The sequence below is a fragment of the Gouania willdenowi genome, chromosome 10 (assembly GCF_900634775.1).
Source record: "Gouania willdenowi chromosome 10, fGouWil2.1, whole genome shotgun sequence".
Classification (NCBI taxonomy): domain Eukaryota; kingdom Metazoa; phylum Chordata; class Actinopteri; order Blenniiformes; family Gobiesocidae; genus Gouania; species Gouania willdenowi.
Window position 1 is genome coordinate 10,190,484 of NC_041053.1, and position 12,988 is coordinate 10,203,471.

Genomic DNA, 12,988 nt, shown 5'->3' on the forward strand with positions numbered 1-12,988 from the left:
TCCATCATGTTCAGCGAGTACTGTATAAAGGCACCGCCACTTGACCAATCAATTCTCTGTACACGGTGCTGCATGGATCAGATCTGACAGGTGACAGGAGAGAGAGAACGGACTAATGAAATCCTTTAATTTACCAGATGACATCGTATAGGAAAGGTATAGATTTTTATCTGATAAACCTACATTAGTCAGCTGATAAAGCCTGTGTGCGTCAGGCGCTCTCTGACCGATAAATTCATTCATTTATTCCTTCATATACGCTGTTGGCGACACAGATAGCCTCAGTCCTGTAACGTAATACAGGCTGCATAAAATATTGTCCACCTTATGATGTAGGCGGAGCTGTATGAACACAGCATTAGAGCCACAGACTGCACTTAAAATGAGGCAGATATGTGAATAGAGTCTGTGCCATAGTAAAGAGAAACTAATCAGTGTCCACTTATTCTCCCATGAATTGATATTGTATAATCTCAAAAATGTTAGCATTAAGTCATCTATTATCTGACTGCATTCCTCCATTCCTACTATTGCTGCAACAGCAGTGTTGTTTCATGTGAGTGTACACACATTCAGGTTGAAATCCTCTGGCTTAGGTTAACGTGTTGATAACCAGCTTCATAGTGCAGCTACACTGGGATTGAGAATGTTTGGTGAATTGAAGACTACTAATGGAGAGGATAGGGCTACTTTAAAAGCAATCACATCCGTATTATTATTTTTCTTGTGTTCTGTATTTTAATCGCTCAAAGTAAGTATTTTAAGTTTCTGATTACCTGTTTATGGTAGTGGTAAATGGTTGTATGTTTTATGGTTCACACCCTAAAAGTTTAATTTATCTTCTTTTCAGTCCTCTTACTGAGTTTGTTTCATTCATTTCATTCAAACTGAAGACCCACGGGCATAATCAAGTCCACGAGAAAATCTAATCTTAGTGGCTCAGCGGTGGGGCGACCGTGGCTCAGTGGGAGAGTGGGTCGTCCAATAACCAAAGGGTTGGGGGTTTGGATTCCGCTCTATACAAGTCATTGTCGCTGTGATCTTGGGCAAGGATTTAGGCACAAGATTTAGGCACAAGGAGACATGGCTTGGTCTGGGATTGGTTATTTAGGTCAGTCAATCAGAGTTACTCCAGCTACAGCAGGTTGCGAGGATCAAAGTTCATTATCATGAAAAAATGGGGAATGGGGAAATATAAGCGTGTGAAATGTCAAGTGTGACGTGTGGTGTGAGAATGTGTCAAATTGCGTGACTGTCACACTCAAAGCGTGAGGCTTGGCAGCTCTGTCTGTAGTGGTAGCATTTCAAAGAATGTTGGAGACCACTAGGAATGAGTGTATCACAAGGTGTCATGATTTTCCTGCAGTCTGTGCCTTCTCCTCACCCTTCACTCTCTTTTCTGTTTCAGGTGTCTTGATGCTGGAGCTGGCGGTTCCTGATCGATGGCTCGCGGCTCAACTAGTCTGGGACACTTGGATGGACTGATCAATGGCTCGTGACTCAACTAGTCCGGAACACCCGGATGGACTCATCAATGGCTCGTGGCTCAACTAGTCTGGGACACTCGGATGGACTGATCAATGGCTCGTGGCTCAACTAGTCTGGGACACCCGGATGGTCTATCCCTCTATCCTATTCTGTTTGCCCTTTTGTTCACTAACCCCAACCAGTCGAAGCAGATGGCTGCCACCTCTGAACCTGGTTCTGCTGGAGATTTCTTCCTATAAAAAAAGAGGGAATTTTTTCTTCCCACTGTTCTAATGGCTTGTTCATGTGGATCTTATTAGGTTTTTTTCTCTTACTATGAACTCTATTTTTTTTTTTTTTTTAGATGACTTTGTTGTAATTTGCGCTGTATAAGTACATTTTAATTATTATTATTATTATTATTATTATTATTATTATTATTATTATTTTAAATGATTCTGGTGGAATGGACGGAGAACAGCTGATAATTTAGCTTGGTTTGGATCCACAATTCCCTTTTAAAATCACAGCAACAACCCTGTCAGTTACAGAGCTGCTTGTTTTTAATGCTGTATACCTCAAATGCAGTGTGGATATGATTTCTAGCAGTAAAATGCAGTAGAAAGACTCCTAGAGCTATTCGATTTGAAAAGCTCAGACATCGCTGAAATTCACCAAAGTCAAATTTGTTTCTGGACATCTTTAGAAACAAAACACCACTTTGAGTGTCATGACATCCACATCCTTGCCAATAAAAAAACTTAGGTTGAATAAAGCTTTATGTTTCCAACTGGGAGAATAACTTTAAACAGAGGTGGGAGCATTATGACACTTCACCACAATTTTAAAGTCAACGACCTGAAGAATTTACTCGATTAAATCCCACATTCACAAGCAGATCTGTTTGAAAGTTCAATGTTGATGATATGAAGGACTTTTATCATTTAAATATATCTCGTCCAACAAAAAAGGAAGAACTATTCCTTTTTCATACATTTATGTGCGGTTCAGAATTGATACAGCTCTGAAAATATGGGTTTAACTATAATGTGAAGCAGTAACAAAGCTAAAAATAACGCTTTGTATCCCTCTAGTGGTAAAAACAAGTGTTACAAGCTGTTGTGTTCTTACATGAAAACTCGCAGCCTCTGATCAACGATATGTTTGAACGGTTTTTTAGGGATTTTTTTTGAGAAACTACGTTATTATTAACATTACTAAACCACATATCTAGGATACCTTCAAACAGAATATTTACACAGATACATAATAAACAGAATATACACATATACACAATACAATAGCTTACTGTCAGTGGAATGGCTGCCAATGTTTTGATTAAATAGTTACTGTTAATCTCAGTATTTTTTATGATTATTATTATTATTATTTGCTTTGATTTTGGTGGGATCCATTTTTTTTTTAAATAAAACTTAAAATAATAATTCTAAGCAGTAGATTGTAACATTAAAATAATACAATTTTGTTTATTACCAAGTTGATCAAACACATTTTGGACACTTGGTCATTTTCTAACCTTTGTGTTTATCCTTAAAAAACCTAAATATCAATCCATCCACTCTATCAATAATTCACAATAATATAATTAGATGCTATTGTCTTACGCTGTGACTTGAAGATGAAAATTGTGTTATCCTTCTCATGTCTCGTGTTTTATGTTGATCAGTGATCCACATGTAACGACAAATTAAATGAACTTTCAATGTCAGCAAAAATAAGAAATTTCTAAACGAAAACTAAACAGAAAAAATTCTGTACTATCTTGCTGCATTTCCAGAGGAAACATGTTCACTTAGTAATTAGTGCAAATGAAGCAGGCAGGATAATGTAATCCTGAGTTATTCATTGGTTTTCATGTTCATTGTTGGACTGGGGAGCCAATAGGAAGCCTCAATGCATTCTCCTCACACCTTATCATTATGATTGTGGTTTGTGTATCTAGTTCACTTGTGCTTATTTTTCCTTATGCTATTAAGTTAGTATAAAGCCCCTCTAGTTCACAAGTGTTTATTTACAACTAGTAGATATCTTACTTTTACTAGTTCACTAGTAAACATGTTGGTTCCATCTAGTTTACTAGTAAGTGCAAAAAGGCTAGTGGGGATGTTTACTAGGTCACTAATTGAATATGATATATATGGTTTTATGATATGGTTTTATGATATATACTGTATATATATAGTTGTTGGCTTTTTCAGATCCCTCCCTCCCCGCTGCTCTCTTGCCCTGCCTTCAAGGTCCCTCCCTCAGAGGAGCTAACGTTAGCCACATCACAGTGATATAACATGCACTGTTAAAAGCATATTACTACAGCGCTTCTCTCTCTCAATGTGCACACACCAATCTATCAGCAGCAGCAATGTAACAACATGTGTCACTCACAGCAGCCCACACAGAGGCTGCAGTGAGAGGAGCGTGCACACGAACAAACAACACATGCACTACAGAGTTCTAGTGTAACAAATACAAATCAAACATAATGTAAATCAAGCAGCAGTAATTACCTTTCAAGCTGAAAATTTGCCAATTCCATCTTCTACTCCAGACAATACACTGTAAAAAAAGCCACTACCTTGCTAAGACCATTGTTGTGTTTTGGCCATGGAGGAATGGGGCGGGGACTGTGAGCAACAGCTGTCAGACAGTCCATCAAACACAATCCTGGCTCTGATTGGTTCTTTTTGCTCGGTGCATTCTGGCAATCTGCCAAAGGCTGCAGGAGCAGCAGGGGGACTCAATGAGTCTGATTATTTTCACACAAACTACTAGTTTCATGTAAAGCTGTCCTTACATAGGGACAGTGTTTATCAAATATGACAAAAAGTAACTTTTATAAGAGTTACGGACTGCACCTTTAATAGACTTTTATTTGAAACTTCTTCGGCCTCTCGCGTTCCCTGCATCTGAGTCCCCTATAACGCAATGCGTGACACTTTTTTTTTATTTATTAGAAATACCTAAAACACAATTAACATAACTAATACAGGTACACTTTTAGAAAAGGAAATGCAAAACCCAGAAGAATACATCAATGATAGTTTGTGTACCAACATTCATTGAAAAAAACATATAGAGCAGTTCTTTATTTAAGTTTTATTTGTAAAACTCAACAAGCTGTGTAAAATCAAACAAGGCAATACAAAAAAAAATCTATCTGAGATAAATTAATCTCTTGTAAATACATTTTTTTTAAAAATTACAAATATTACCTAGGAAAATGACATAACACTCTTTCTCCAGGACAGGATTGCAGAAAAACTTCAGACAACGATCACATCTTCAGTGAATTGACCTCAATGATCTGCTGCAGGATGTTGTCCACATCAGAGGTCTCCAGGCAGATTCCAGTCAGATCCAGTCGAGGCAGGACAGTCGTGAGGAGGAGCACTACGTTGTCACGCAATTTCACCAGCTTCTCATGGACAGATCTGATTGGAAAACAGGTCACATCAGTCTTATTGTTTTACACTCTCTGGGGCGAATTCACTAAAGGTTTACGGCTATTAAAATGTGTGCAAACGTCACTCCACACGCTAATAAGTGGTACAAACACCAGGGATGCAGGACTGCACTTGTTCAGCGCATCGTAATGCACCCACAATCCATATAGCGCGTTCCGCTCTGATGAATATGTAAAATTTATATTTAATCAGAGCTAGCCAATTTTGACCTTAGACATGACAGTAGTGTTGAGTCTGGATTCTAAAGGGGCTAAGGTAATATTACTTGCAGTTTGTTGCAAACTGTGAGTAAATTCACCCAGATTTAATTCAAAGACAGTTAATTGTGTGTCCATGGAGGGCTTCTTTTGTGGACAACAAGTGGAGACAGTTAAAGACATTAAACGGGGCAGCTCTTGAAAGGAAGGCCCCCCAAACCTTATACAAAGAACCCTGCATGAAACATCCCGAGGTGTAGGGATCGGTACCCAATTTGGCACTTTTTAAGCTACTGCCTGACAAAAAAGATTCTGTGTGCAAGAGGACGGTTCTTGGTGTTCTGCCAGGGGCAAGTCGAGATTTCTCAAGTAATTTAAAGTGTCATAACGAGAATCATATACTGCCTTGATCCACTTCCAACCATGGAAAGCTTTGAAATGAGGAAAAACTATTTTACATGCATTTGGCCTTGCTTGCACTTTATGGCCACAGTTTCCATAAAATATACCATCTGCACCTGTATCAACTCCGGTAAGTCCCAACATCGTACAAAGTGATCCATCTCTTTTGTCTGTGCCAGGGAAAAGCTGCAGCTCAATCCAAAGGCCTGGAAAAGGCTAATCTCTACAGCATTGGTTCCTAATCTTATTTGTTTATGTACCCTCTTTGCATTTTTGTCAAATCATTTGTACCCACTCTTCATATCATAACTACCGTCTTCATAACTACGTCTGTCAAGCGCGAAGCGCAGAGCGGTCAGGTTACGGTTTACCCTCCATTTGTTCGTCTGTGTGTGTGTTTAGCAAGATAACTTAAAACGTTATGAACGGATTTGGATGACATTTTCATGAAAATTGATAAATGGGACAAGGAACAGGTGATTACATTTGGGTGATGTTTTGGCTACCAAAAGAATATATATATATATATATATATATATATATATATATATATATATATATATATATATATGTTTTGATAGGTATGTTTTGATTATCAATGAATGCAATAGTGTAGATCAGTGTTTCTCAACCTGGGACCCACATTTTGCCACGGTCATTAAATCGCGACCCACTTTTTTTTTAGAATTTCAAAAATAGCTGTTGAAAACACACATATATAATCTTTTTTCAAACATAAATCTATATATTTTCCTGTGTAACATTCATTTTCACAGTCTGTCAAAAGAAATATTTCTTTCTTAATAAAAGACAAGTCCACCATGAGAGACATTAAGTATTTATTTATTTTTGACCAGCTGTGCGCGACCCACCCAGTACAGGTCGGCGACCCACTTTTGGGTCCCGATCCACCAGTTGAGAATCACTGGTGTAGATAAAATCAATGTAGGACTACAACATAGGGTGGAAATCACAATATGGGTGGAAATGAGCTGCTTGGGAGAGGTCTGCGCTTTCCGAGTGCTTTTCTAGTTTCATATGTTTTCATTTGTGGAACAGCCGGCTCTCCAAAAACCTCTAACTGATTCTTGAACATTGATTTCCTAAAGCTTAATCTACAAATCTAAAACAATGAGTGGAATTTAAAGTGGAATTTAGGTAAAGCAGAACTAAGTAACTTGCGCTTAGTGCTCCCCCTAAAGGTCCTCCCTCCCACTACAGTGAGACGGGCAGCGGGAGGCTTCCTAAACGTACCGGGGCTACAGATGAGAATACACAAAAAAAAGGACTGTTCAGAACAACTCAAGAATGTTTGACCAGAGAGACATGTAAACCCATGTAAATTTGCGATGGTAAAACAGGGGACGGGACCCAGATAAGCAAACTGCTTCTCTCGTCTCCTTTTTCGGCATGTACAAAAAAAAAAAAAATGTAAAAAAAAAAGTGAATGTAACCATGTCGGAAATAAACTGAATAAAAATAAAGCGGTTACCTTCTTGAATAAGCCTACATTCTACTCCCTTCAAGCTGCATTGTGTTCACTTCCGGGAACGATTGTGTAACTTCATGAACCGCCATTGCTGTAAAAAGAAAAAAAAAAATGGACCATTGGAGTGAACGGAGTCATTGCAACTCTCTCTCTAAGCTACGGAGCACGGAATGGGACATGGATGAGATAAAAAAAGGAGGGTAATTATGTCGGGATCCCAACTTACTAAGTCGGGGGCATGAGATATTAACTTGAGGCCCGAGTTAATAAGTCGAGGCTCGAGGTAGTTAAGTCAGGCAGGGGCACAAGACAGTAACTCAGGGCCTGAGATAATCAACGGTTTAAAGTAGAATGCCCGTTTACATCGCGTATTACGGTAAAGCTGTCAGAAGCCGAGAGCAGCGTTTTATTTGGAGCCCAGAGATTATATCATCATTAATCTCGGTGTACTAGTCCAGCTCCTCCACTCAGCTCTCCAGGTAGGCTAGCCTCTTCTCCTTCTCCGTATACAAAATTGCAACTTCCAGAAAGCTTGCCTTGCTTTAATTACCAATGAATTAAAATATATCAATTTGTCAAAGTGTTTGACTTCCCCTTTCACTCTCACCTGCTGTTTTCTCCACAGTCACAGACCTTCTGTTGGTTCTTTTGCAGTCCATTGAGTTCAGGCAGCTCCTTTGAACCAGACATGTCTCTCGTTTTTTCAACCACCGACTCAGCTGCTACTGAGAAACGCTGAAAGAAAGCAAGAGAAACAAGTTCTGTCATTTCTGAGTGGATTTGCATGACTTAAAAATCCTCTAACGCCAAATGCATCATATTTGATACATGAGTCTTGGAACTCTCTAAATTTAGTTCAGGGGCCAAATGTGGACCGGTTTGATCTCAAGTGGGTTGCGGATTATAAGGTGGCAAAACAAGACAATAATTTGCCCTACTTTGCACTTCCACCTTAAAATGACAAGTAATGTATGTAAGGCACCAAAAATATCCAAGCAATAAGTGACAGATTTCAGTCCCTGCAAGATCTACACTTAGATTTACTTGATTTTGTGATTAATTAGAATTTATTTTGGTCAAATTTTGTCAAATAATTTGAGCAAAATTGAAATATTTTGGGAAAAAAATTGAGTTCTTTCAACAATTTATCTTTCAAAAAATAACTGCCATCATGTGACATGCTGTAAGCGTGGGAAAACTGTGAGCGTTGGCCAATACTGTAAAGTTTCATTACATTTGTGCATTTGAAGGGGCTATAATATCTACAATCGAATTAGATGTAATTTACACATTGATTTGTTTTTTCTGTCTTTTTATTTTTTGACACATGTGCTCTACATGATCAGTGTGATGTTTTTTTTTTCTTTTTTAAACCCAATGTATACGATTATATACATGCAATACAAGGATAATCCACCATGGGGCAATAATTAGTTCAGCAGAGGTTTTTCCAGCAACTCTTTAACATTGTAATTGATGAGGAAAGATGCACAGGTGGTTTTAGAGGAAGAACTTTTTCAATTTTGAAAACAATGAGGTATGAAAAACATTCACATTTTTACTGAAACATAAATAGGAAGAGTTACTGGGTTGATGCAGTGTGATATTAGTCTATATTTCATAATTTTTGTTTTGGTAAAACCGTGTTGAAAATGGTCTATCTGATTTGATACAGCAGGTCTATGAGGTCATGCAACTCTAAATCAGTGAATTGTAATTTTATTGCATTTCATGCATTTTACATATCATAAAGCAACAAAAAGTGTTTTTAATTTTTATTTTTCAAGTAAACTGAATAAATGTTTAAATTTCATAATTTGATAACCAACATGGGAAACACACGAGAGCATTTATATCTAAACAAGGACAGGAAGAGTTTTCAGGTCGACCACCACCATGCAAAATAAAAAGTTTGTGATCCACAAAATGAGGAAAAATAAGTGAACTGTGATAGACATCTGTTGTTTTAATGACTTCAAACCAAAACTTAAAAACCAGACAAGCAGTGTTTTTATTTATTTAGTTATTGTTCAGTTTGTGAGATATTTGGATATTTAAGGGTAAATTAGAGCAATAACTGAAGTCCACTCCTCAGGTCCTGGACCAGGTCTCCTCACACAATAGGACTGTTTAGGATGTATTTCAGCAGTTTTCTGGTCCTGAAGTCTGTAGATGTTTTAGCTCGTAAAAAGCTGCTCACGTTTATGTTTTGTTTTATGGTGTTATGGTCCAAATAGTATCCAAATAAACTGGTGACTGACTGTCGACTGTGAGGCTGGTGTGAGAAACAATAGCTGAAAAAATTTCTACCACTGGACACTTGACAACTACGCAGCTTTTTTGAGGGCAGTAAATATATTTATTTGGCAGGTTTTAGTACTATAATACCATGAGCCACTAACGGCAGCCGTCAACAAACACTGAAGTTGATCACAAGAAACGTGGAGCACCAGTAGATTCAGTACACCACCTCTGGTTGCTTTAATCACATATCGTGCGTGCTTTTCGTAACGTTCATTTTTTGTTTTGATTTATTATTTATGTATTGATAATGTTTCTATTCACCAGAAATGTGACTTGTGCGTTGGTCTTTTTTTGTCATAGAGTAAAACAAGCTTTTTCACACTCGTGTCAGTTCTGTCACATGAGGTCAAAGATCAAGAGGGACATACTTGCCATGGCTGACAGTGTAGGAAGTGAGTGTGACAGAGATTCAGATTATTTTACCCGTTACAGCGTTGATTCATTGAAAGATTTTTTTAGGTAAACATGGTATCGGTCTTTAAGGCAGAAAGGCCGAGTTAGCTGCCAAAGCTAATGCTGCCACGAGCTGAAATTCTGGTTTTTCCTGACTTTTCCAACTGTTTCACTCATCAACCTGTCCACCTTGTACACTTCCTTTAAGTTTGCAAATTTATTTAAAATAATAGCTTAATAAAAATAATCATGGACCTGGTTAGTGAATGGTGTAGCTCGTATATTTACTTTTTTAAAGTGAGAACTCATACTGTCCTTGTCAATAATAATAATACATTTTTATTTATAAGCGCTTTTATTTATAAACTCTAAAACACTTTACAGTTGATAAAACAACTACACAAGTCAGAAAAAGAAACCAACAACAATAAAGTAAATACAGAAAATACACACCAATCAAAAATTAAAAGCTTGGGAGAGGAGTGTGAAAGCAGAGGAGGTCTGTAGTTTTAATACTGTTTCTCACATCGCTTTTACAAAAGTGCTCAGATATGTGCATCATTCCCGTGTAGAGCTCGAACCTGCAGTGTTTATAACTGTCATCACCTCCGGTCAGATTTTTTCTGGGATATGCCTCTTCGCGTGATGTCACCACTTGACCTAGCAACGCGTGCCGCCATTTTAAGAGGGTTAAACACTTATGCTTTTGCTTGACAACCGCCATTAACCGCTGACAACACAGGTGGCGATCTTGCAGTCTGGCGGATTTTTAACGTAAAATGCCCAAATCCTGCGTAGCATTTGGCTGTCATACCCACGCCTGGCTGAAGGAAAAGATGCAATTTTACAGAATACCTACAGAAAAAGGCCAGAAACGGAAATTATGGATCCAAACACTGAGGCGAACAATCAACGACGGAACTACATGGAGCCCAAAATTAAAGTAGTCGTATGTTTAATGTTTGTTAATGGTAGGCAAGGTCGGACTGGCGTACGGAGACACTGAGGAGTCCCCCGGTGGGCCAGGCCACCATCTGGCCGCTGGGTCGGGCCATGAGAAAGAGAAAAAGAAAGGGGAATAAACCTACCTGTCAAGTATCTTGTTTTGGCCGAGAAACTCCCGTATTTTACACATCTTTCCCGCTATCGTCCTGTAATATTATTTTCCAGTATTTTAATGTAATAATAATCAAAAGATAAATAAATAAAAACATTCCTCTGCCTCACTAAACTGAATGCTGTCACGAGCCTTGCGAGAACCCAGAAACAACTCAGAAGAGACGCAAAAAAACAAAAAACAAAGAAGTGGTGTAAACCACCGGTGCTTGGCCTTTGGCTCTAATCTGCTGAAATATTCGTAGGACATTGAGTAAAACCTTTGTGTTGTCTGTGGTAAATAGTGTAAATAGCAGCTGTCAAGCAAAAGTTAAAAGATGGCGGCGGGCGTTGCTCGGTCAAGTGTCCCGGATGATGATGTCACTGGATAAAGGTGTATAGACATAGAATCAACTGGGCTTTACAAAAAAATAAAATAAAATAAAATAAAAAATAAAAAAATATAACGTTACCATTATTATTTTGATTTTAAAACCGATCAGAAATACACCTTTTTTTGTGTGGTTTTTCCATTTTCCTGTTTCAAGTTTTAAATTAATGAAACAAAAAAAAGATGTTTTTTTCATTTTTTAGTTTGGTTTTGAAACAAAATAACCAAAGAACAAAGTTTACACGGATTATAAAGCTTCCAGTTTCAAAACATTGGAATTTTCTCTATTATTTGATGATTCAGGCTTCACACTGGTTTCCATTGCTGCATTTTCAGTCGTGGAAACCCATAAAGCACGTGTCAAACTCAAGGCCCAGGGGCCAAATCCGGGCCTTTAAAACATCCAAATCTGCCTGCAGGGGAAAGTCAAATGGCTGAGAAAACAGTGTAAATGACCAAATAATTTAGTTATGGATATTTCGGTAGGGTCGCAAAGGGGCGTAAAGTATCTGGAAAATTTCCACATGAGCTTATAGCGGCAGTTTGTAGAATCCTCTCTCCGCTCTGTTTTGATACTGAAACTGAAACTCAACCTCCCTTACTGGTATATTTTGTGAATTTTCTTAGCACATTTTTTCTCAATAGAGACATAGTGAAAAATGTAGGGACGTTATCTTGTGTTATTGGAGATTTTTCTGGTGTTTTAGAGACGAAGGGTACACGGATTTTAAAGTCTCCAGTTTCAAAACATTGGAATATTCTCAATTATTTGATGATTCAGGCTTCACAGGGTTAACATTCCTGCTTTTTGACGTCTACTGACCTTAGTCACGGTCGTCTGGCAGCCGTCGTCTCTTATCACCAGTATTTCCCTCTGGTTTCCAGTGCTGCTATGAGCTGCACTCACACTTTCCTTTATTCTTCCCTGAAGAGTCGGAGACCTCTGGACTTCTCTCTCTACCGTTGGTAGTTTAGCCTCTTGGTCATTCTCTGAGAGCCGTTGCTGGCTCTGTGGCCCTTCACTTTGACTCCCTGTCACAGGCAGAGTGGACAGCAGAGAGGTCTGCTCTGAACCCTCTGAACTCTGCACTGTGCTGCATTTGCTGATGGCTTTCGGACTCTCTGAATTCACTGTGTTGAATGTGTTTCTTTGTTTTTTCTGATCAAATGCATCTCCTTTTCCATGAAATATCTCCATAGTGAAACGCTTCGCCATCACACCACAAACTGAGTCTGACTTCCTCTTGTTCCTGCAGATAGTAGAGTTTGGTTATTCACACATGATTTAAACCAGCTTAACTTGGGGTAATCACTATAGTATACATGCTTATATTTCTACCTCATTCAAAATCAGTGTTACAACAGTAAACTATAACCGTTGAGTGAACCATGTTATGGCAAACAAGAGGGCAAATGATTTAATACTATACATAAACAATGTTAGTACAAACATTTGTTCAGAAAAGTGATTACACTGTCATGGCCAGAGGTGAAAGTAACAGAATACAAGTACTCACGTTACTGTAATTGAGTAGCTTTTATGGGTGCTTTTTTGATTATATTTTTAAATCATTTATGTTACTTGTACTTAAGTACATTTTAAAAGAAGTAAAATAACTTGTTAAAATAACGAGAAATGATTTATGCACCCAACCGTTACTGAGTAAATTATTATGTAATGTTTTAAAATCAAAATTACATTGTGAAACTACAAAAAATGAAAAAAATAATCAAATGCATCACATTATAGCTGAACAATCCGATTAAA

The 12,988-nt window shown here is 38.0% G+C and overlaps 1 protein-coding gene across 4 annotated transcripts in view; it reads right to left on the minus strand.

Moving 5' to 3' along the window:
* Positions 1 to 4,562: 4,562 nt before the first annotated feature.
* Positions 4,563 to 12,988, minus strand: part of LOC114470847 (MORC family CW-type zinc finger protein 4) — a 29,872-nt gene continuing 21,446 nt past the window's right edge. For 3 of the 4 annotated variants that reach the window (XM_028459185.1, XM_028459184.1, XM_028459183.1), the window contains 3 exons: positions 12,044 to 12,470; positions 7,645 to 7,772; positions 4,563 to 4,916 (listed from right to left, as the gene is read on the minus strand). In XM_028459185.1, the coding sequence (XP_028314986.1) occupies positions 4,760 to 4,916; positions 7,645 to 7,772; positions 12,044 to 12,470 (712 nt within the window). In that variant the 3' untranslated portion in view covers positions 4,563 to 4,759. Of the gene's footprint in view, positions 4,917 to 7,040; positions 7,129 to 7,644; positions 7,773 to 12,043; positions 12,471 to 12,988 lie in introns of all 4 variants that reach the window. The other variant, XR_003674915.1, reaches the window with a different exon arrangement.